At 39.0% G+C, this 25,167-nt stretch overlaps 2 protein-coding genes across 3 annotated transcripts in view; both read right to left on the reverse strand.

Annotated features, from left to right (window-relative positions):
* Positions 1-1,843: 1,843 nt before the first annotated feature.
* LOC148022438 (uncharacterized) overlaps positions 1,844-25,167 on the reverse strand; it is a 61,251-nt gene continuing 37,927 nt past the window's right edge. The window contains exon 3 of one of the 2 annotated variants that reach the window (XM_087698049.1): positions 1,844-1,962. The gene's annotated coding sequence lies outside the window, so the exon portion shown is untranslated. Of the gene's footprint in view, positions 1,963-4,858; positions 5,119-25,167 lie in introns of those variants that run through there. The other variant, XM_087698045.1, reaches the window with a different exon arrangement.
* On the reverse strand, positions 6,295-10,614 carry LOC148022439 (uncharacterized). Its single transcript, XM_087698051.1, has 2 exons — positions 8,909-10,614; positions 6,295-6,766 (listed from the first exon to the last, which is right to left on the reverse strand). The coding sequence occupies exons 1-2, from the start codon at positions 9,008-9,010 to the stop codon at positions 6,551-6,553; spliced, it is 318 nt and encodes a 105-aa protein (XP_087554177.1). The 5' UTR covers positions 9,011-10,614; the 3' UTR covers positions 6,295-6,550.

The following is a 25,167-nucleotide window of genomic DNA, read 5'->3' on the forward strand; positions in this document are numbered from 1 at the left end:
CATTCCAAAGCTTTGCATGAATGTCAATGTGAACATTGATTCCCAATAGTTAGATATCCTCTATTTTCATGCCCTATGTCTACCTAGTAGATATCTTGTGTTGCTAGAAAGGATATGCTACCTGCAGTTCTTTCGTAATCCTCCCAAGACATTTGTGGATGAGTCCTTCTCCATGGATCGTTTTCGAAACCATCAAGCCTTTAAAAGGGATCACCTTCATTGATGCCTTTGCAATGTATTTTGGATGATTCTTAATTATATATATCTCTTTCTTTTTGGAGGTGTCATTCAGATGGTTGTGTTAGTGTTTCTGTGTGTGTTGTGGGTTAATTATATGTTATGAGTTCGTGCCGATTGAGAATAATTTGTTCGAGAGCTCTTTTCAAACTATTGATGGTGATGATGGATGGAAAGCCTATGGTGGAAAGCTGAAGAAAAACCTCTTATATCCTTTACAAATTTGTTATGACTTTTAAATGATTATTAGATGAGTTAATAAATAACAAAGTTTTCCTTTAGTAGTTTTTTCTAGAGATACAGGTGATAAGTTGGGATTGTGGTTTGACGAGATTATTGAAGATCCTACGGAAGATAAAATTGAGCTCTTTAGTGAACTTATATTCTTCTTTTCCTTTGGTCGCGAGGACGCTTCCTTTCTAAGTGTGGGGATATGTTGAGAGTGGAAAAAGACTGAATTTTTTACTGATTTTTGTTATTTTTGAGGTCTGAATGATTGATTTTTTATGGATTTAGAGTAACGTATGGTTGATAAAGGAAGTGTTTGAGAGTGTTCTGGATGATATTGATTATGTTTTGGAAGTTCATGATGATTTTTAGGTGGAGATATGAAGCTCTGTGATGTTCTGATAGGTTCTGCTGAGGTTTTGATTGGTTCAGTATACCTTCTGTATAGCTTCTGTTTTTTTTCGATTTTCTTCTGTATGAAGCATGGATTGATAATTGATGAAGATTGAAATCTTCTGGAAGCCTATTGAATAGTTTTGATAGTTTGGAATAGTTTTAGTATGAGTTATGAGGTTCTGATGACTTTTTGTAACCCTCTGTAGACCTTGTGTAGATATTCTATCTCTACTCTGTCTCCACTATGTAATTGTTATGTATCTGCTCTGGTCCTGTACTATACTGTTCTGTAGACCTTCTGTAAGTGTTCTGTAGAAAGTATGTGTGACTTTGGAAAAGTTTTCTAACTTTTGGAAAGGATGAATCTAAGTTCAAAAGAGCTAAAACAAATAGAAGAAGTAGCTGATGAAGACTGAAGAGAAAACTGAGTGATAGTGACAGTAGTGAGCTATGAAGGGACACTCTAGTGGCTCTGGTGCCTCTTCACATCAAATATACCTCTTGGGAGATACATCCACAACCTAAGAAGGATTATTAAGAGTTATTATGAGAGTATTGTAGTGAGGATATGATGTACTATTGATAGAGAGAGAGAGAGAGAGAGAGAGAGAGAGAGCTAGAGATAGCCAATTCTATCAAAATAGTGTAACTATATATGAGAGATTGAGAGAGAGAACTATGAAGACATTGAAGATGAATACTATGTGATTGATTTCCATTCAAAGATTGTATATTCTTTTATGTTCATTGTTCTATTGGTGGATTCTATGAAGATGTTGAAGATTATGGTTGATTCTATTGAATCTGTGGGAGATATATACTATGATGTTGCGTGAAGAATTGTTGTTTTCTTTGTTTTGGTTATCAAAAGAATAAAATAAAAGCTTGTTGATGTTACAAGATAGATTTTATTACAGTAGAGTATCCTTGCAATCCAGCTGTATAGCATGTTCAAACACTTCACTTGCAAGATTCATGTTGCCCCACATTTGACAAGCACCCAATGATATATGCCACACCACAAGATCAGCCTCAAATGACATGTTTTTTGTAATGAGTAATGCTTTGTCTAGTTGGCCCTTTTCCATTAAACCTGCATGGCTGCATGCCATAAGCACACTGATGAATGTGACCTCACTTGGCTTAAAACCTTTGGAAACTAGTTGATTAAAAAAGTGAAAAGCATTCTCATTTAGTCCAAGCTGTGCATATTCTCTTATGGTCATGATGTCACCCAATATTGATGTCAAACAAGACTATGTTATCTTCGTGATGATTGATTGGTAGTTCAAACTACTTTTGCTAGTGTTGCTAATGTGAGCTCTTTCATCCCATGTATGTTCCACTAGATTTGACTCCTTATCTTCTTCATGTGGAAGCTTCGGACTAGATCCTCAAGTATAGAACAAACAAGCACTCATATGAGCTACCATACACACAAACATACACATACTTATTTACACCTAAGTACTACTCAATGAAGACAAAAATTTTCGGATGGAACCAAGCAATCAAATTTTCAAACCGACAATTCAAACTGAATGGTAAATGAAAAGACACACACAACGAAAAACAAATTCCTAATGACATTGACTAATGCGTTCAAATGCTGAAAAACTCCACCCCCAGGTTCGCAATGGTGGATGCGAAGCGTCAAGACATCGACATTTATGAGGAAATTTGAGCTTGATTTATACTTAGTTTGAATGTGTTTTCACTGCTCTAATATAGTTTACAACCTACAGACATTTGGATAGGGATCACATAAAGTGAGCTCCTATTAAACTAAGTACCTTAACTAAATATATTGACTCTATAGAGGTCATGTACTTGCATAAGGATATTTATGGGATGTTTTGAATTACATATCTGAACTACAACTACTATTTGAGATGTTGATTATATTTGTAGTTGCAACCTACAAACTGTGACAAGTTCTTGAAGATTGTCTAAACCCACTATGATTGCCTAATGGAAAAGTGTTGGAGCCATATATAGCTCACCCTATCTAGACTAGGTCTTGCCTATATATATGTAGATTGTGATCAATATGATATAGTCTTTGGGAGTCTATATGGTGTGTCTCTTGTCTCTCTATTGTATCTCTACATATCTTCTCTCTCTACATTTCAACATGGTATCAGAGCTATCACAATTGACTACAACCAATTCCTTGAAGAAGACAATCATGAAGTATACCTATGTAGTATCTATTCTATTCTTGATTCATGTTCTTTTTATGCTTAAATTTTATGTATTGTAAAACTTGATCCTCCCAATTTTAAAGTTATTTTCATTGTATATTCAGATTTTTCTAAGGGATACAAGTTTTATGATCCATCTTTCGGGAAGGTAATCATAAGTCATGATGCTATTTTCAATAAGAAACTTATGGGTAGCACATGTTCTCAGGAGGATGCTGGGCAGACGTAGTCACTGGAGGATGTTGATGATACAAAGTCATTACTCATTTTGTTTCCTTTTCTATATGATAATGAACCTCCTTCACGGGATAATATCGACTCTTCAAATCAAGATTCACAACCTGTACCTATTATTATTGATGATGACCTTGGCATTGATCTTTATGTTGATCTTCCAATTGATAATGAGCGTAGTACTTGTCATGTTTATGATGCTAATATTCTTGAGAATGCTCTCAATATTTGTGAAGACATGTCTCTTATAGCGATGCCATGTCATCCCTACAAAAGGAACAATGGCAAGATGCCATGGAAGCTAAGTATGAATCTCTTCTCTCTAAAGGTACATGGATTCAAAGTTACCACCTAGACACACTACTATTAAATGTGAGTGGTTTTATGAGACTAAAATAAAAGCGGATAGAGCATTTGACAAATTCAAAGCAAGGATAGTTGCCAAAGGTTTCTCACAAATTGCAAGAGTTGATTATCAACAAACTTGGTAATTTGAGAATTTCCATGCACTTTGGGAACCTCCAATACCTTCATTATTTGACCACCACATGGTCAAATCTTATTGTCTTAGTTAAAGGTGGAGTATACCCTAAATGCTATATAAGCTACCTTCCCAAATCTCACTTTCACATATGGATCAAGATTTAACCACGTGGTCAAAGATTTATCACTTATTTGAAATTGGGACTTGCAACCTATGAGGATCTATTTGATAGGTATTTGGCTAAGTATGGCATTAAAGGTAGCTTACTTGTTGTTGCAATTATACACCACAACAGAATGGTGTGGTAGAGGGAAAATTTTGGATGCTTATGGAAGCTACAAGGGCCATGCTCAATGAGAAGAGTTTTCCAAATGGTTATTGGGTTGAAGTAGTGTGACTGCAACATATGCCTTGAACAAAACACATATAGTTGGTATTCATGATTTTACACTATATGAGAAATTATAAATATGGATATCAATCACCTTAAAGTCTTTAGCTACATTACTTACATGCATGTACTTGATGAGAATAGGAAGAAGTTAGATCCAAAAGTTGTTAAGAGTGTCTTTCTTGGCTATGCACAGGACAGAAAAGCCTATAACTGCTACAATCCTTCTACTTGTGAGACACTAATTAGCTAGGATGTAGTACTTGATAAGCTAGCATCATGGTATGGTTGTCAAAATGTAGTGGTTTCTGATGGACTAGCTAGTCATACTAATGCTTAAAGTTATCCTTCCACTTAGTACTACAATGAGTGGATCTACAGGTGATGTATCTTCTACTATTAGTCTCCTTGGATAGGATAAATGTGCAATCATGGTTCTACTTCCACTAACATGGATATGTTAGTCAAGGGGGAGATTAGATAAAGGAAAAGAGAAGATGTTTGATGATGTTATTGGCCCACTTACATCTGGATATGAGTCATTTGGAAGTGACAAACTTGATAGTGAATTGGGTATCCCATCTGTTATGATGCATGAGGATAAGGCAAAACATGTATATATTGCCTCATGAGAGGCAAATGCATAGTGAATTGCAATTACAAAGGTCAAAAAGGGTCAAAAAGTCTATTAATAGACTAACTTACAATGGATCCTCAACCAAACATTTTTCTTACATGACTAAAGTGATGAGCCATAAAGAGCCTACAAAGTTCAGTGAGATAGTTGGAGATGAAAATTGGTGTCCTGCCATCATGGATGAAGAATACACAACATTGGCTAAATATGAATAGGACATTGGATTACAATACTGGTAGGGGGCAAGAACAACAGTCTAAGATACAATCCGAGATGAAGCTTTGGTGGATTGGTGCAGCCCAAGTACCTGAAAGTCATGACATCTTGAAATGGTTATTCTCTCATACAAGTATTCCTGATATTATAATGTCTCAAAGTGAAGGTGAAATGTTGATAGTCAATCGTGTTGGTAGTTTTAATGTTGAATGGCATATGAGTGTTGACTTAAAAGTATCAAATGTATGCTTGGATTAACTAATGGGGCCAATGCAAAATATCCTTATATTTATTACATGGAGAGTTTGGGATCCAAAGAATGCAATACTTTGTGGCGAGCAAGAAGAGCCTCGACTCGAAACTCTATAGATTTGAGCAAGTTCAAAAACATGGATGGCTTGTGGGATCCTATTCTCTCAATCTCTCTAAGGAACGTTCATATTTGTACATTACATGCAAAGATTAGAATAATTGATAAGTTGCTTAGATTGCATCTTGACTATGCATATTCAATAAAACCAATATCTTTGTCAGATGAGTGCATTGATAAATGTGAGGCTTTACTATCAAAAATGGGTTTTCATGGAGGTCAAGTTCACCTGAGAAAGGATCCAATAGCCTCAAGGAAAACAAGAGAGATCTTAGCAGATGTCTCTATGGGGGGTGCAAAAGCTAGACAATTTCTAAGAAATCATACTAGTAAACAAATGAACGCATTGTGGGAGTGCTGGAGAGCATTGTGTGCAATCACAACAAATGTGGCTAGCACACCACGAATTGCATTCCTACGAATGGAGGTTTGGAGACACCTTGACATATTTTTAAAAATGCTTAGGGAACAAAAGATAACATCTAACTATTTGAAAAAGTACAAACGTTCAATTGTGAATCTTGTTCAAGCAATTAAGGAAGTTTGGGGAGAAAATGATATTACTTTCTACTTGGTAAGATAGATATAAATTTGAACCTTTCTCCTTTGAAAACAAGGTTTAATGATTTAAATGGATTATTTCTTGTTGGGTTGTCACATCATATTCTTCTTATTCATGCGCCTTATTTTGTGGAAGAGCAAGGGCCCCTAGCAACTTACAGTAGCCAAGGTATGGAGAAATCTCACTACCAAGCACGCATATGTTTCTTTCGGAGCACCAGACATGGAGGAGCAACAAAAACCAATGCCCTTCACGAGTTATTCGATTTGTTTTTTCGAAGACAACTTCAAAGATTGAGAACACAATACATGCGATGGAATCTAAAATACCGATACTATTTTCAAAATATTATATACATGGCTAGCTTTTAAGAGCCTTTAGATCCTCGTCCTCCTCAAGCATTTTTCCTCTATAATGTAAAAACTTTCTTCTCTTCTATCCAGCTATGGATTTGATATGTGTTTTGTTTGCTGCTAAAACATAAGATGAGTATGCGAGGAAGTATCCAGTCCTAGAGGCATAGAAGCTGGGACCATAACCAAATATTCGGATGGCTGTTGTCTTTTCCAAAAACATAACTTTGTGTGCATTCTACAGCAAACCTGAGTATCCAAGAATCCTTGTAAGTGCTTTAACACAGACAATTGGCCATGAGACCTCCTCTGAGAAAGTGCTATGCAAAACCAACAGAATATTGGGATCAATCTTTGATATATAATGCCCAAGTGCAACATCCTTTAGGGAACTACCACCAACTCTTGATCCTTTGGCTCTTCTCAAGAAATTATCCTCGTTTGCAATCTCCAACTGTAAAAGCAACAGTCAGAATAAAAAATTTGAAAATATGTATGTGGTTTCACAAAAACAAAAGAATGCATTACCATTTGACTTTCATCACTCTCAAGTTTTCTTGGATTCCATAAGCTAATTGATGTCTCCTTGACATCGTTGAGCTCCTTTACATATTCTAACTCCTCACTTCCAAAATTGGAGATTCCAAGCTTCTCTTGAAATTGGTCAAAACTCTTTGTCAACAGCCTATAACTCTCTCTCTCAGCATCTTTAACCTTACTTAAACATAGGGAAAAAGCATTTGATGCATCTATAAACTTATCATCAGACATTTGAGTATCTAATCTAAGTAAGTCCTCCTTGGACTCATTTTCAACATCCACTATGCCTTTTGCATCTACAGATGCCTCTGCCAATAACTGCTAAGCTATAATCTTCTCTCAAATTGAAAAGAATTTGGAGATCAGACAATAATATGTATTCATTGTCTTTAATTGGAAAAGTAGGCAAAGATGGAACGATAAGGCTTGGAGTGTACGATGGCTCATCAACCTCTATAAAGGTCTCTTCAATTAGGGCCTCTACTTTGAATTCAACAACATCCAGGTCCTTTGCAACGAATGCTTCCATCTAGGTGTCTAGTTGCTCCTCAATATCAACTTCATCTACAATCTCTTTAAGAAGGCAACAGCTAGATAATTTTGAGATTTCTTTATGCTTTTCATCAGATCTTAGAGGGTATTTCACAAGGGCAAACACAATGAATGCAGTAGACGTAAGCATAAGCTTTCATTTTTTTGGGTGTAAACAGCATAACTTGGGTGCATGTCACGGTGCGCGTTTTCTCTCCAACCTACTTGGGGGGGCGGGGGGGTAATCCCCCTCGGCCCACAAGGCTGTTACGGTAAATGCCATATGCAATTTGAAGGACCGTTTATAGCCAAGTTTTGAATTACTTGCTCTAGATTTCAACCCAGTGATAGATTTATGATGTGGTTTCGGCTCTATGTGGTCTCTCAGTCAGTTTCAGGGTCTACAAGTTAAAATTTGAAAAGATCCAAATTCGGCCCAATAGGTCCGAATTGCAGGGGCCAAATGCTTGATTCAACCCGTTCAAATGGCCGAGGGTCGAATCAGATGGGCCGAGTCAAGTGGACCGATTTTCCAAGTCGGACTGTTCAATCGGACCGGGTGGTCCCCCGATCCTAGTTGGTCGACTGGAGTTGGTTGACTGGAGTTGGTTGACTGGAGTTGGACTGGAGTTGGCCCTTCTATCTGACGGTGGTCTGATCGGACGGGTGGATCCAAGTCTAAAAATGGGTCCAACTGCCATGTGGCAGAGTCTGACTGGTAGATTCAGACGGTTCGATCGCATAGTTGGTCTGATCGAACCGGGTGGTCTGAGTCTAAGGTGGTACGTCCGAGTCGGGACAGTCTCAACTAGTAGGGTGGTCTGACTGGTACACTCGGATGGTTCGACTCCAAGAGTCAAACAGTTTGAGTGTTCAATTTTGGAACTTCATCCAAAATCACTGTCACTCGTACATCGGGCTGAAGGTGGTGCAATTTTGGTTGATGCCACAATAAATCACTCAAATCACACGATTTAGGTCACGGCCTATCGCCTACACCTCCAAATCAAAGCTATTGGGTGGAGGGGAAGAGTTGTATATACCTGAAATAGCAGATAAACTCCAAAATGCAAATTAGCAACAAGCAAATCAAACCCTCTTGCCCTGTTGTGACAGCAGAAACCCCAATGTTTATTTTTCTTCTTTTTCTTTGTTTTTTTCTACCCTAATGCATCCAAATCACAAAGAGAATATCTACCCTACTCCCATATACTTTTCCAAATCCAAAACACCAAAAACCTACTTGCTAAGGAGATTGAATACCTCTTCAAACTCCCTCACTTCCTACTTATCTACCTCAAGCACCGGTTCGGGGATACCCTACCTCAATGCTCGATTTGAAGCACACAAACGCTCAAGGCTTGAATCCATTGGTCCCGACAACAAAACCAAAATGCAAGGAGCTTCAAGCTCAATCCCGAGACCTACGGACTGCTTATTGGTCAAGCGTTTCAAACCGAGCGGCCATGGCTACCTCTCACATAGCCGACGTACCCTCCCTACCTATGGGGTAAAGTGTGCTTACCTTAATGCCCGATCGAGTATCCTCCTCTCCCGTGCACACCAGTAGCTCTATGATCCTTGAGGCAAGCTCAAGCAACCTCAATCCCTCTCCAACAAGCTCCATTCTCCATAGCCATGCGAAACAAGAGAAGAGTAGAGAAGAGAAGAAGATGAATAGAGGAGACGTGGAGCTTTTTCTCCTCGATCCCTCACTCTCACACACTCACTCCCTCACACTCACTCGCTCCCTCTCTCAAGCATAAGCAAGAAGACAAGAAAAACAAAAGAAGAAAAATAAGCTTTTTGCCACACACAAAAATGAGCTTCTCATTCACTTTTCAACTTTATATACAAAACCCTAAATTACTTTTGGGCGGTCATCCTCTTATCCCCTTTTTTACATGGCTAGTCGTTACCTAGGCCCTTTGTCCCATTGTTCTTCTATCTTCCTAGCTTCCTTCCTACCGCCCATCTACCTTCACAAATTGCACGAGTGAGAGCCCAACACTCTTAAAATAAATCATGGTGCGCCCTGCGTCTTTTTTACAAAAGTATTGACTTGCACTTTTTCTCGTGCGCCTTTCTCCTTGCTTTAGGACTTTTCTACACTTCTTATATTTTCACATTCTTATTGGCACGCCTTCGTCTTCTATTTCACTTTTGCCTTGGCCTTGTGTTCTGCTTTAGATTTTTCTACTTTTTCACCTTGTTCGTTTGAGGGTTAACAAATACACTCATGGAATTCTGTGTATCTTTCATACGATCGAAAAGATGAAAGTTATAATACGCTTTCAATATAATAAATAAATTTGTTTTATTCAAGGATTGTTTGAATCGTCTACATGTCCGTGAGATAAATTACATGAAGAAACATATGATTTAATGAACTGATTAAGCAAGTTTGTTGTATATGTTCCAATAAATGTGTTGTAGGTAATTTAAAAACTAAAGATGATTCTGTCATCCAAGGAAAGCGGGTGGGCATAACCCCTGATGGATCCGTCCAATGGTAGGGTGGTCCCACTTAGCTGGGAGCTTTTCTAAATCAGCAATAGAAATAGGAAGACGATACAGTGATCAACTAGTTGTGTTAGGTAGAACCGACGTGCATTGTTTTAGGGGTCCGAATGGGATTTTTCCTTATGGACAGGAGGGTTGACATACCCCACTTCTCTCCATCTCCCATTCTCTTTGAACCAAGTGTAATGGCAAGTCCGCTTTAGATCGAGTAATCCTATAGAAGTGGGAGCTCCAAATTATTGATGCTAGCTAGCTGCTAAGAGACATATCTAATTTTAGGAATCCAAAAATTCATGCCGATTCTAGTAGGTTCAATCGGAACACTTACATTGTGATGTAGACTCAATGGTGTAAGTGACAAGCCTCGTGATGTTCCAAGGGAGCATTGGGCGGTGTCATTTGGAAAACCTACTGATGGACTACAAAAAGTGCACCTTGAAATGAGCCTGGGGGACACCTCACACTAGATGCCATGGAAATGGTAGCATGCAAAAGTGTAGCTAATATACATGATTGATTGACCAAATTGACCTATGAAGATTAAAAATGATATCAAAATCAAGAAGATGATGAAGAGATAAGAGCCCAAGAACAGAAGCACGATCAATAGGAGCTATGGCGGATGGAGCAAAAGCAAGAGAGAGAGAGAGAGAGGGTCACTATGTGGAAACTCCAACAACCACAATGTGTGGTCGAGCCTTCCTTTATTTAAACTGTCACTAGAAGAATAAAGAATAAGTGACTGTGACAGGTGTCAAGATTGTGGGAGAGAATAAAGGAGTCTCACTTATAGCTTTCTTGCTTGCACAATGGGGGAATACACATAAGGGTGGAGGCTAAAAATCGTTTTTCACTTCTTAGTTGTGTAAGCCAAAAAGAACTTAAGTACATAGAAATAGAAGAACCCTATATATGGGTCTCAAACCAAACTCAACTAACTAAGGTGGCATACTAACTGAGCCACAAACTAGAGTAGATAAGGATAGCTGTCATCTAGCTATTATTCATGGGCGGTATACCAACCACATCTGCAACTGACAAGTCGGTGATATAAATGCACAATGGTCACCTTGGCATATCAGGAGTCGAGCTCGATATCTCAACACTCCCCCTCGAGCTCAACCCCAATTCCTACACACCAAGCAGGTCTCTGAACTTGCGCAGCTTCTCTGCGTCCAATGCCTTCGTAAATATGTCAACTACCTGATCCTCTGTGCTGACATAAACTAAATCAATAAGACCTAGTAAAACCCTCTCCCGCACATAGTGATAATGCACCTCAATGTGCTTTGTTCTAGCATGATAGACTGGGTTATTTGCCAAGTGTATACTACTCATGTTGTCACAATAAATGACAACTGGCCCATCTGTAGGCTGATGCATATCATAAAGTAGCTTATGCAACCAATCTACCTCACATGCAGCCATTGCTGCACCCCTGTACTCAGCCTCCAACAGCATAGCTCAAATCTAGCCTGGTAATAGTCATATAAATCAAACTTCCTACTATGAGTCTGTACATAGTAGGGTCTTCCAGAAGCTCACCTGCATTTGTGCTCAGCTTCACATTCTGCTCCAAAGGAACTAAAATAGGCTTACAGCCTGTCATCCCATATTTGGACAACATGTCCAATCCATACTACCTCTGTAAGAGCCGTATCCCACTTGGTGAACTAATCACCTCAATGCCCAAGAAATAATGCAGCTCTCCCAAATCCTTCATCTCAAACTTCTGCTTCAATAGCATTTTTACATGAAGGATATCTTCATCACTGTCACCTGTCATAATCAAATCATCAACATAAATGACAAGTAGCATAATACATTTCTCTGTTTTTCTCACATAAAGTGAGAAATCTGCCTTGGAAATCTGAAAGCCAATAGTGACAAGATATTGTCCTATCTTGTCAGACCATGCTCTAGGTGCTTGCTTCAAGCCATACAATGCTTTCTTCAACCTGCAAACAAACTCAAGATAAACAGCATGCACATAACCTGGTGGCTGCTCCATATATACATTTTCTTGCAAATCACCATGCAAGAAGGCATTCTTTACATCCATCTGATGTAAAGACCATTCCTTTGATGCAGCCATAGCAATGACTGCTCTTATGATTGTCATCCTTGCAACCGGACTGAATGTTTCTTCATAATCGATGCCATATATTTGTGCATAACCCTTGACTACTAATCTTGCCTTGTATCTATTCACAGAACCATCTGCATTGTGTTTCACCTTATAAACCCACTTACAACCAATTGCATACTTATCTTTAGGCAAATGTATCAATTCCCATGTAGCATTTGCTTCCAAGGCATCCATTTCTTCATCCATGGCTTTCTATTTTTCCATGGCTTGCTCAAAAGAAGCGGGTTCTCGTTCATGTATCACTTTGACTATCTATGCATAGTAAATGGCTGTGAATCCATCATATTTTAGCCTATCCACATGATACCTAGCTCTGGTAGACCTATGCAAAGTAGACTCACTTCCAGGTGCTCTCAAAACATCCCTGGTCTTCCTTACTCCAGATGTAACAATAGAAGGGATACCCAACTCACCATCAATGCTCTGTTCTGAGCCACTGGATTCACCATCCACATAAGAGTGACCTGCATTTACATCAAACATGGGCTGATCTACCTTCTCTTTTCCTTTTCGTGATACCTGCATACCACTATCTGCATTGCTTTGAGAAGATTCTCCTGATCTCAATCTGCATGTCCATGGTGAAGAATGTGAACCACTGCTAGAGGACGCTCCAGGTCCACTAATATCTTGTGACTGCTGCTGTGAATTATGTGCAGCATTACCATTTTGTGCATCTACATTATCAATCACATTTACTAGTTTATACCAACTACTCATCTCATCAAAAACAACATCTCTGCTCACTGTAAACTTACGAGTAGAAGGGTTATAGCATCTATATCCTTTCTGTTGGAAAGAGTAACCAATAAAGATGCACTTCTCAGCTTTTGGATTCAACTTGGATCTCAACTCATCTGGCACATGAACATAGGCAATGCAGCCAAAAATCTTCAAACGAGAAATATCTGGTTTCCTACCAGTATACCTCTCCTCTGGAGTCATCCCATGTATTGTTGCAGTGGGAGTCATGTTCATTATGTAGACTGCTGTAGCAACTGCCTCAGCCCAATGAAAATCTGGCAGGTCTTTTTCATTGAGCATGGCATAAGATACCTCTCCAATATGCCTGTTTTTCCTTTCTGCAATTCCATTTTGTTGTGGGGTATGACTGCATGAATATTGCTGCTTTATGCCATGCTCTTGCAGGAACCTTGCAAACTCATTTGAGAGGTACTCTCCCCCTCCATCTGACCTTAGGCATTTTATTTGCAGGCCTGTTTCTTTTTCAACCATAGCTTTAAGAGTTTTAAAATGCCCAAAAACTTCACTTTTCTTTTTCATAAAATACACCTAAACTTTTCTGCTATAGTCATCAATAAAAGTAACAAAATAATGACAGCCTCCAAGAGATGCAGCTTTAGTAGTCCACACATCAGAGTGGATTAATTCCAATGGCTTCTTACTCTCTTGAACATGTCTAGGAAATGGTTTCCTTGCCTATTTTCCAAATTGACAGGCTTCGCATACCTTATGCGTTTCTGCAACCTTGAATTTAGGCAATCCTTCAACAATATTTTGGGGCCTGCTTGATTTAAGTCGCTGTATATTAACATGACCAATGCGTTTATGCCAGATATCAATATATGTAACTACACCGGTCCCATGTGCAAACATTGCTGCACTCAATTCAGGTATGTCTGCATCCAACGTAAACATTATGTCATTCTTCTTTCCTTTTACTATCAAGCGGCCTTTATTTTTCATATCCATAACAAAGTATCCATGAGAATTAAATCTGACATGCAAGCCCTGCTCAACCATTTGACCAACAGAAACTAGGTTCTTGGTGATATTCGGGACATGAAATACATCTGACATGTATTTCTTTTTCTCATCTTGCATAGACAATGGAATTTTTTCAATCTGCACAATATGATGTGCAGTATCATCGCCAGTCTCCACAAATCCTGGTTTTTCCATTTTTCTTGCATCCTCCATCCATTCTGCATGACCTGTCATGTGGTTTGATGCACTTGGGTCAGCATACCACACATCGTTTCTTTCTTCTGCACTTGTCACAGAATTGGTCATGTGCTACACCATAAACAAATGCTCATTTTTGTCATCACCCTGTCTACTAGAAGATGCATAATTCCCTTGTTGCAATTTTCCATTCATGATGTCATTCTGCTTTTTATAGCAGTCTTTAGCCATATGACCCATTTTACCACAGTAGTAGCATTCAACATTATTGTTTGCATTTTGGCCTCTTTGGCTCCCCCTGCCTCTAGACTTACCACGTCCTCCTCCATAGGACTGGTTTTCTTGAGTTTGCTGCATATTCTGATTTCTACCACGGCCTCCAGATCGGTCTCCTCTACCTCTGCCTCTACCTCTTCCAGTATTTAAGTAGAATACAGCTTCTTTTGAAGTTCCTCCTGAAGAAGATGCACCACCATTTCTCTGCTTCTTAGAAATTAAAAGAGCAATCAACTCCTCAAAATCAAGAAATCTTTCACGGACGGAAATGGATGTTCGGAACTGTGCATAATCCTTTCCTAGACCATTCAAGGTCACAGAAACTAAATCATCATCTTCCACTGGCGACCCAATAGAAGCAAGTGCATCTGCAATCTTCTTCACCTTCATGTGGTAGTCATTGATGCTCATATTTTCTCTTTGCACATTATGCAACTCTTGCTTGAGCTGTATTTTCCTAGCTTGTGTATTTTTGCTATACATTTTTGACAAAGTATCCCATGCCTCCTTTGGCATACTTGCATCTTGAATATACACAATCATAGAGTCTGAAATGCTGATAGACAGCCAGTACATAACTTTCTTGGCTCTCTTATGTCATGCTTTAAATGCCTGCATTTGCTATTGATTGGGAACATAAGAAAGAACTGGTTCTTCTTCATTTCCTACAACAAATTCCTAGTATCCTTTTCCCATAAGGAAATTCGTCATTCTAAACTTCCATGCTTGGAAGTTGTTCTTGTCAAGCTTTTCAATGACAATTTGTGAAAGAGAATCAGACGCCATTACAGAACACTGCAAAAAAATCTATCATTGCAAAGAACACAGCTTCAACCTCACAAGGGCAAATCTGTAAAACTGACGAAAGTGGTATTTGACCACACAGTCACTTCCTAATGATGATTTTGCATCAACAGGGAACAAGGATGATTCTGTAACTCCCAATGTCTCTGTGCACAAGTATACGATGCAATTTCTATAGTAACTTTTCACCGACCTGTAGAACAGTGGTCGCACAGCATAAAACTGGGCCTTTTCCTCAGTGCGTGCAGAAAACTTCCACCTCCAAAACAGGCCCCGAAATAGCCTCTAATAAAAAAAACAGGATCACCAAGGGCTAAAGCTCCCTCCCACAGCATATACTGCCCTCTTGCTTCACTGCGAAGGGCGTCACCGCGAAGGGCGTCTCAATCTGAGACAATGCACTCCTGCACTTTCCGGCTGTGCTACCTGCAGAGACTTGCTCCCAAAACAGAAAAATGAAAGCAACACTGGTCCTCTTATTACCAGAACACCGCGAGCTTGGCTTGCTTTCTTGAGCTCCTTACCACGAACAAGGCTCTGATACCATGTCAAGATTGTGGGAGAGAAGAAAGGAGTCTCACTTGTAGCTTTCTTGCTTGCACAATGGGGGAATACACATAAGGGTGAAGGCTGAAAACCGTTTTCCACTTCTTAGTTGTGTAAGCCAAAAAAAACTCAAGTACATAGAAATAGAAGAACCCTATATATGTGTCTCAAACCAAACTCAACTAACTAAGGTGGCATGCTAACTGAGCCACGAACTAGAGTAGATAAGGATAGCTGTCATCTAGCTATTATTCATGGGCAGTGTACCAACCGCATCTACAACTGACAAGTCAATGACATAAATGCACAACGGTCACCCTGGCATATCATGAGTGGAGCTCGATATCTCAACAACAGGCACCCGGTACCTGCAGTATGCAATGGCGAGTACTGTCTATGTAGTAATACACAGGCGGCTAGGCGGAGACGCCTTTACCCCCAACAACCTTCCACTTAAAGATGAATCTTCCCCAGTGAGAGAAAAAAGAAAAGATAGTACAACATGTACACATGTACAACAGGATCAGGAAAAATGCGTCATCTCATCCAATGCCCATTAATCTCCTGAGAAAGGCAAAGCGCTCAGTAGTCAGGCTTTTCGTGAGCAAATCTACAGGATTCTGCTCAGTCGGAATCTTGACAAGGTCAATAAACATGTCCTCAACGACCTCACAAATGAAATGATGCCTCACCTCAATATGTTTCGTCTTTGCATGGAAGACCGAATTCTTGGCCAACTGAATGGCACTCATAGAATCTGAATGCAGTGTAGACATAGCATCTATCATACCAAGGTCTGCAATCAAATGGCCTAACCAGATAGTCTCCTTGCAAGCCTCTGTGGCTGCAATATACTCAGTCTCTATAGTAGAAAGAGTCGTACACTTCTGTGCCTTGGACATCCAAGAGATAGCCCCTCCAGCATAAGTGAACACATAGCCAGAAGTGGACTTCCTCCTATCTACATGTCCTTCATAATCAGAGTTAGTGCACCCCAAGACTCCTATATCATCCCAATGTTTCTTGCCAAGTATAGCCATATAACGTGCCAAAATTTCAACTGCAAAAGCAATATCTGGATGGGTAGTTATCATGGCATACATAAGATCATCCATGGCTGATGCATAGAGAATCTTCGTCATTTCAGCCCTCTGTTCATCTGTCTGCGGACAATCGGCTTGTGAAACCTTCACATGAGAAGGTAATGGACAGCCAATAGGCTTAACATCTTGCATGTGGAAGCGCTCAAGGACTTTATGAATGTACTCCCTCTATGACAAATAGAGTAGTCCCTAAGATCTATCGTGCGTAATGCACATACTATGTATATGAGAGGCATGTCCCAGACTTTCATCTCAAAGCACTTCTTGAGCTAAGCCTTAAGAGCATCTAGCTCTTTATGAGTTGTCCTTGCTATAAGCATGTCATCCACATAGAGTACCAAAATCAATAAAGAACCGTCACGGGCTTTCTTCATGTACAAGCACAGATCCATAGCACTGCGGCTGTAGCCCTGTGGCTACATGAATGCTTCAAACTTATGATACCATTCCCTAGGTGCCTGTTTCAAATCATATAGACTCTTCTTTAGTTTGCATACTAGGTATTCCCTGCTAGGGTCTGCAAAGCCCTTAGGCTGCTCTATGTAAATCTCATCATGCAAGTCCCCATGTAAAAAAGCCGTCTTGACATCCATCTGGTACAAGTCCAAGTCAAGTTGTGCAACCAAGGCCAAGACTAAGCGTAGGGTGGTCATCTTAACCACATGAGAAAAGACTTCATCAAAGTCAATACCATACTTCTGCTTAAAATCCTTAGCAACCAATCGAGCCTTGTATGTTGGCTCGGGGTGTCTAGGGGTACTTTTCAGCTTGTACACCCACTTACATGGCAAAGCCTTCTTACTACCTTGAGGCAAGGAAACCAAATCCTAAGTGTGATTCTTATGCAATGAGTCAAGCTTAGACTGCATAGTCCTCTCCCAAGAGTGACAATCATCCCTGCACATAGCCTCATCATAAGTGAGACGCTCTCCTACATCTGTAATTAGGACATAATCCATAGAGGGCGCAAAACGGTCAGGAGGTCATCTATCTCTAGTAGAACGCCTCAATCCAAGCTCTGCTACTATCAGACTAACATCCTATCTAGAATCAGCATGTCTTACATCTGGGCTATGAGTATCAAGTGATGCTGGGTGGTATCTAGCTAGTCGTGGAGTGGGCTGAACAGGAGCAGGTGACTCCCCCTGAAAGATAACTCTGCGTACCTCAACCACGTTCTCAGGGTGCATATGCATTTTGTCCTCATGAAAGATGACATCATGGCTGCGGATTACTTTCCGCGCCTGCGGATCCCATAGACAGTAACCCATCTCTCCTACATCTCCATAGCTAATGAAAATGCGTTTGACACTTTTAGGATCCAGCTTATTGCGTTTGTTCTTGGGCACATGGCAAAATGCCTCACATCCAAAGATACGCAAATGATCATTAGAGGAGGGCTTGCCTACCCATATCTCCTCTGCAACCTGAAAGTCAATGCCACTACTAGGTGACCGGTTAATGAGATACACTGCAGTAGTAACTGCCTCAGCCCAAAAGTGTTGTGGTAAGCCAGCCTCGCTAAGCATGCTACGGACCCTTTCCTGAATGGTCCTGTTCATGCGCTCAGCCATACCATTCTGGGGTGGGGTGTAAGGGGCGATCAATTGACGCTTAATACCCCGCTCATCACAAAACTGCTCAAAAGCACATGATACATACTCACCCCCATTTTCTGACCTTAGGCATTTCAGCCTTTTTCTAGACTAGTTCTCTGCCAATACAAGCCAACGTTGAAATGTATTTAAGACATCGGATTTTCTCTTTATGGGATAAGCCCAAACCTTACATAAGTAATAATCTATAAAAGTAACAAAGTACTTTGCCCCACCAAGTGACTGACAGGGCATAGGCTCACATACATCTAAGGAAACAAGAGCCAATGGCTCACCCATGTGTTTATTACCTGAATTTTTATGCGTATTTCTAATTTGTCTACCATACAAACAATGATCACAAGAATCAAAATGTGAAGAGTCAAAAGGCGGAAGATACTGCAAAGCACGGAGCTTTTTCATTCATTTAAGAGACATATACCTCAAACAAGCATGCCAAAGGGATACATGGGGAATAGAACCCACAAACAAAACATGATACAATGTAGCTCCAGATCATCGCATATTTTATGGCACTACGGCCTAATATGTCCTACTTTCCCACAAATATGACAGGTAAGATCAAACTTTCGTCCACGGGACTTATTGCGACCACGTGACTTGGACCTAGACTTCTAAGAGTCCCTACCCTTATGATGATTATCATGCTTGCCATTTCTGCCACCTCTAACGGTCAATGCATGTGAAGAGCGGGAAGCATCATTGTTTCTCTTGTTGATTTCCTCAATCAATAAAGCACTCTCAACATATTTGATTTTCAGCCCATCAAGCTTGTTCATGCATATGGTAGTACGAAATACATCCCATGATTCAAGAAGGGTGCCAAGCAGAAATAACGGGTACAAGTTATCATTGAACTCAATACCCTGTGACAATAGATTCTTCATGATAGCGTGAAACTAACTGAAATGAGATGATAGGGATGCCCCCTCCTTTATGTGAAGGTCCATTAACTGCTTCAATCAATACATCTGTGACGCAGGACTCTACTGCGCATAAACCTCCTGAATTTTTTCCCATAAGTCCCATGCACACTAACTCTCATTTTCAACAACATTATGATGGACCTCTTCTGAGAGTGACAAAATAATGGTAGACTTGCATAGCTCATCAACTTCCATCCAAACATCATCATCCATATCCTCAGGTTTGACACCCTTGAAACACAAGGGTTTAATCTACAATTTCTGCACCAAAACTTACCATATTTGGGACTTCAAATACCCATAGTTGATACCATCCAACTTGGCAATGTTAAAGAGAGTTGTATCTTTCAAATGACCAGCCAAACTATCCCAACTCAATGCAAAATAATAAAATTATAGGTTGCTATAATTATCAAAAAATGCACTAAAACCACTACTAAAACTAGTTGAAAGAGTGGATTTCACCAAAAGAAGCACTTGTCCACCAAACATGATTAACATAACATCAAATAGAAAGCATTACCCTCATAGAAGTGCTCAAAATCTACATATTTCAACTTGCTGTAATAAATGACAACTGTATATAAAACTATCCCAAAAGGAAGCAATCACTGATAGATATGTCACTACAATTGCCAGGTAACAAGATACATCCAACAATGAGTCAATATGAATCGCGCACCAAGAACTGTCAAGCAATGCAAAGTGTCAATTGGACATACATCTCATAGGCAAAGTCCATGTATGCATAAAGAGAGTCTCATGATAGCAGAGGAGACCAACAACCATAGGCAAACAAACTAAGTATGAGTATCAACACTCAGTGAGTAGCCAACCAAAATGCATAAACCACTAACAATGAAGTGACAGGAATAGGTGTTTGCTCAATGGCAATGTTAGATCAGCTCATAACCAAAGCTCTACAGACGGGTAACATGACGAGCATATACATGCAAGAGATCCCACAAGCTCAAGCGTAACTGTAAGTGCCAAAGCTCTATATACATCCAAGATCGATCAGAGGCTCCCACTTGAAGAAAAATCCAATGCAAGCATTAAATGCATATCACCTAGCATCCGATAGCCAAGCGAAATATATATGACATCCAAAAGGAACATGAATACAATGTAACTGACAAAGAGTAGCATGAACCAAGCATTTCAAGACTGCGTATAACAGTTCAAGTAAATGTCCAAGCATCAAGTATTCAGCTCAATAGTGTTCCATAAGCATATCCAGATGCATGACATGAGGTGTAGACATCAGTTCATGAGTAGCCAAGCATCCAAGTATCCACTAGCAAGCGGCTCCAAACAATGTAACTAGCATGCATAGGTGACATAACCCGTAATGGTGGTCAAGGCAGTCAAGTATAGACCAAAGCATGCCATAAGTGCATCGAAGACGGAGCATCCAAATGCTAAAACCGAGCTCAAGCTCAATCAAGCCAAGCTCAAAGTCGTACCCTGAATGCCAATACATCATTGCATATCCCAAAGACATAGCCTAAAAAGCATAGGCATAACCAAGCATGAGTTAAATAGCTTCAGCCCAACTATGTATAGCAGACATTCACTGCTTCAAATCGAGTGCTTGCAGGCCCAAATCATCACCAAAATGATGGCAAATCATTACCATTACATCCACCAATAATAGGCATCCATTGCATAAGCATACGGACATGAACCTGTGTAGATAAGCTTCAATATACCTGCATAAAAACCCTGTCACAAGTTGTAACCAGCAGGTATGCTATATATTCTAGCAAAGGAGAGGTTCAATCCAAGGCTCCAAGCACACTAGCAATGCCAAGCATCAATAGGATGTGCCCAGGAAGGAATATAACCCACAAATGGTGTTTTAACTAGGGAGCAAAGCATTGAAGCTCAAGGACTTTGACCTGCAGGCTGGCGCAATTAGCACAGGTATGGCAGGTTGTGTTGCTACTCCACGTGGCAGGGATGAAGGCCACAATAAGGTTCAATGGGACCAATAATAGCCCAAGCAAAGGTTCATGTAGGCTTAATGAATCCAAGTGAAGAGAGGAGCTTCAAACTTCAAATGAGAAGCTTGATAATGACTACCCCTACCCTACCTAAACTATAACCAGCATAAACCCTGCAAAGAAAGAGTGTATACCTCTGTCTGAATGCCCTAAGTGTGCCTCAATAGGCCGAGAAGAAGCTCGGGAAGTCGGGGAGTGACGAGAGCTCAAGGGAGTCGGCTATGGCTATCGGGAAGGAGACCCATGGAGTGTAGGTATTCAAATGCGAGATGAAGATGCCACGAACCAGGCTCAAGGAGTCGGGAAGCCACGCTCTGATACCAGTTAAAGAGACAAGAGCCCAAAAATGGAAGCATAATCTAGAGGAGCTATGGCAAATGGAGCAAGAGCAAGAGAGAGAGAGAGAGAGAGAGAGAGAGAGAGAGAGAGAGAAGCTCACTATTATGTGGGAACTCCAACAACCACAATGTGTGGCCGGACCTTCCTTTATTCAAATTGTCACTAAAAGAATAAAGAATAACGGATGACTGTGATGGGTGCGCGCCACCTGCCGTGTGCAGTGGCGGATACTATCAGTGTAGTAATACACGGGTGGCTAGGCAAAGGCGCCTTTACCCCCAACAGATAAAGCATTACAAAGTTTTAGCACTATCTCTCACACACATTATCTAAGGGAGGAATCCTATGTGAGTAACCATCTAATGTCCAATTATACGATGAGCAAAGGAAAATGCCCCACATCTTTAAACAACACTTGGTATGCAAAGAAAGTCAATCTACCATTCAACATTGGCCAAAAGGTTGCACACTTTCAATGGCCAAGATTTTTCACATGAATATCAAAACAAGAGTTAATAGTACACAGATCTTTACTTATTCTTATGATACCATGAAGTACTTCCAAGGCAAAGCATCTCAAGATCTAGATTACTAATTCTACACAAACAAAATGCATTCTATTGAACTCATCAATATATCTCTTTCCTTCTACTTTTATATCATGGATTTAATTTCTCATGACAATAGACCCCAAAACATAAGCCAATCATGCATGATGCCATCTCCATGCATGATTTATTTTTCATCTTAGCTACACCATTTTGTTTTGGTATATATGGCATTTTATATTGTTTTGATACCACAACAATACAATTGTGAGTTAAATCCATTAACCTATATAGCATTGTACATTTGTGTTTTATCCCACATTCAACCAAATATTCATTAAGTGGCTTGGACATGTATTGTTCCCCTCCATTTGAAGGAAGAATGTACATTGTATATCTTGATAGACTTTCAAAAATGCTAATAAACTTCTTAAAGTATAAAAAATATTTGGACTTGGATGTTAAACCATATACCAATGCCTGCGTCAATTAGTCATCAATAAAAGTCATGAGGTACAAGTATTTGACAAAAGAGAGTATCTACATGGAACAAGGCATGGGACTACAAACATAGTTGTGAACAAGCTTTCATTATGATTATATCTCTTTGAACTATCTTTTGAAAATGAAGTGCACTACATTTTACCTAATATAGATCCTTCACAAATGTGTTTTCTAGGGGTCTCAAGAGTAGGTAGTGAAGACACTAAATCAATTTTTGGAGGTACAACAAACTAGGTTGCATTAATATTGTAAATACAAAATATGTATAATTTGAAAACTATAGGATTATTATATGATGGCCCAAAAAAATACAAGATAAATATGAGGACATTCCAAAAAAACAATGATTACTATATTAGATTAAGAAGATGATTAGTAGAAACAATTTTTCATACAAAATATATTTTGTATGAAATAACAATTTGTGCAAAATTGGTTTTTCTATAAAAATGTATTTTGTAACAAATTGTTATTTGTTTGAAAAAGTGTTTTCTCTAAAAGAACATAGCCCTATACATATGGAGATTGCCTCACTCATTCCATGTCTACCTAGTCCTTATGATCAAGGGATAAGGAAGAGAAAATTAGATACACACTAAGTTAAATAGCTTTCAATGTATTTAATTTAATTTTGGTCTTTAGATTCATAATTAGAACATTGTAAATATTACTTTTATATTCATAATAGTAATAATTAATATTTTAAAAAATTTAATCAAAATTTGAGTTAATTTTTAACTTGAAATGTTTAAAGTTAATTTAGTATCTTAAAATTTAAATTCATGAAAGTATAGTCTCTAAGTTAAAGTCTTTTGTAATTATTAAACTTTGAAATAATTTAAAATTTATTTTAAGAATAACCTAAAAATTTGAGACTATTTTACCACTGAATTTCTTCTTCAAGTAGAGATGTTTAAGATTACGATAAATTTTTAAATAGAAAAAGCTTTACTAAACAAATCCACAAAAAGTGGTATTTTCAATTATTTTGGGAAAATTTTCTCAAATTTTCATGTGTTGATTTGTTAATTAGGTCTATTGCCTTCGATTTGAGTACTTCAATGACCATATTTTGAGTTGGTGCGATAAATTTATGGTCAAAACAAGTTCATATCACCCACTATGATTAATAACTACTTGTATCTCTTGCTTCCATTGTTTGTTTCAGGGATAAAAGGAGTATCTGAGCGTTGAATTTACAATGCTAGTACCTTGTGATGAACATGTGAATGACCATAATGTAGGTAATATATGTTTGTACACCTTATCATAGACTGCTTATTTTTTGTTTCGTTGTTTCAACATTTCTCAGTTTTTTTATGTAGATAAAGTGGACAAAGAATTAGTTGAAGCAACATTTGGATCACTGTCGAAGGGCAATTACATCATGCAATTAATCTACAAGGGCCACAAGAGAAGGAAGACAAAAGGTCCTTAATCCAAAATAAAACCTTGAGTAAACTTACAGCATACTAATTTGAAGTTTAAAACAAAGTGAATCTTTTATCAAAGGCACAAGGTTATAACAATCAAGCACTAAGGGTAATGAATTCCTTTTGCTATAGCCTTGATCTTCCTCTCTAGATTAAATGTAATTTCCCTCTATTGATTGGAAATTGGAAGGAACTTAGAGTTTTTGAAATAGATTGGGGCATGGGATTGAAGAAAATAAGAGAGAAGCCTCAATCAAAGGTATCCTCTGCCTTGAGCCTATTGTCTTTCATTCATTTGACTATACATTTTAGATGTGAAAAGAGGAGGAATTAAGGATAAACATATAGAGGAAGCACAAGCTTTTGCCCAACTGAGACTGAGCGACAACTTGCCGCACGGATGCTTTTGATGCACTTACTAAGGAGTTGAGCACTTATGCAGTGAGTGCCTATGTCCTACCAAGGATCCTTATGCTAGTCACACTTTGGGTTATCATACCGAGGTCTCTACAATTACTATGGATGCCTTAAGTCACCACACAAATGATGTTTGTGCAGATACTTTTGGTGTTGTGAGTACCCATGCAGATGATGTCTTGAATAAGCCTAAAGCGAATGATAAGGACAATGCATATGTAGATTTTCTAAGTGCTTATGAGAAAGCCTATGAGGTTTCTATACTACTCGGGCTATGTTGATTAGTCATACCATAGATACCTTGGAAGAGCTTATAGTGGAAGATTCAGCCATTGCATAGGCAAATTTTCTTAGTGTGTATGAAGAGGCTTATGAAGCTCATGTTTTACTTGATGCAGGGAATCAGAGGGAGATTGACTTGCTGGATGCACATGATTTGTAAGATAAAGTTATCATTTTTTAGATAGTTTATGAGCTTGAGTATATGCCTTTAGAGGATGTTAGATGTGATACTCCACAAATGGAGAATGTTTTGGATGTTTTATTTGATGTCTTGATAGGAAGTGGAGAGATGCTTCAGGATTTGGAATCTTTAGATGTTTTCAGAGATAGTCTCCATGTGTTGGGTGCATTGACTATGTTGGATGTGGAGCAAAAAGATTATCAAA

Source organism: Lygodium microphyllum, chromosome 17 (assembly GCF_053477565.2).
Source record: "Lygodium microphyllum isolate KBCC chromosome 17, Lygodium_microphyllum_v1.1.10, whole genome shotgun sequence".
Lineage (NCBI taxonomy): Eukaryota > Viridiplantae > Streptophyta > Polypodiopsida > Schizaeales > Lygodiaceae > Lygodium > Lygodium microphyllum.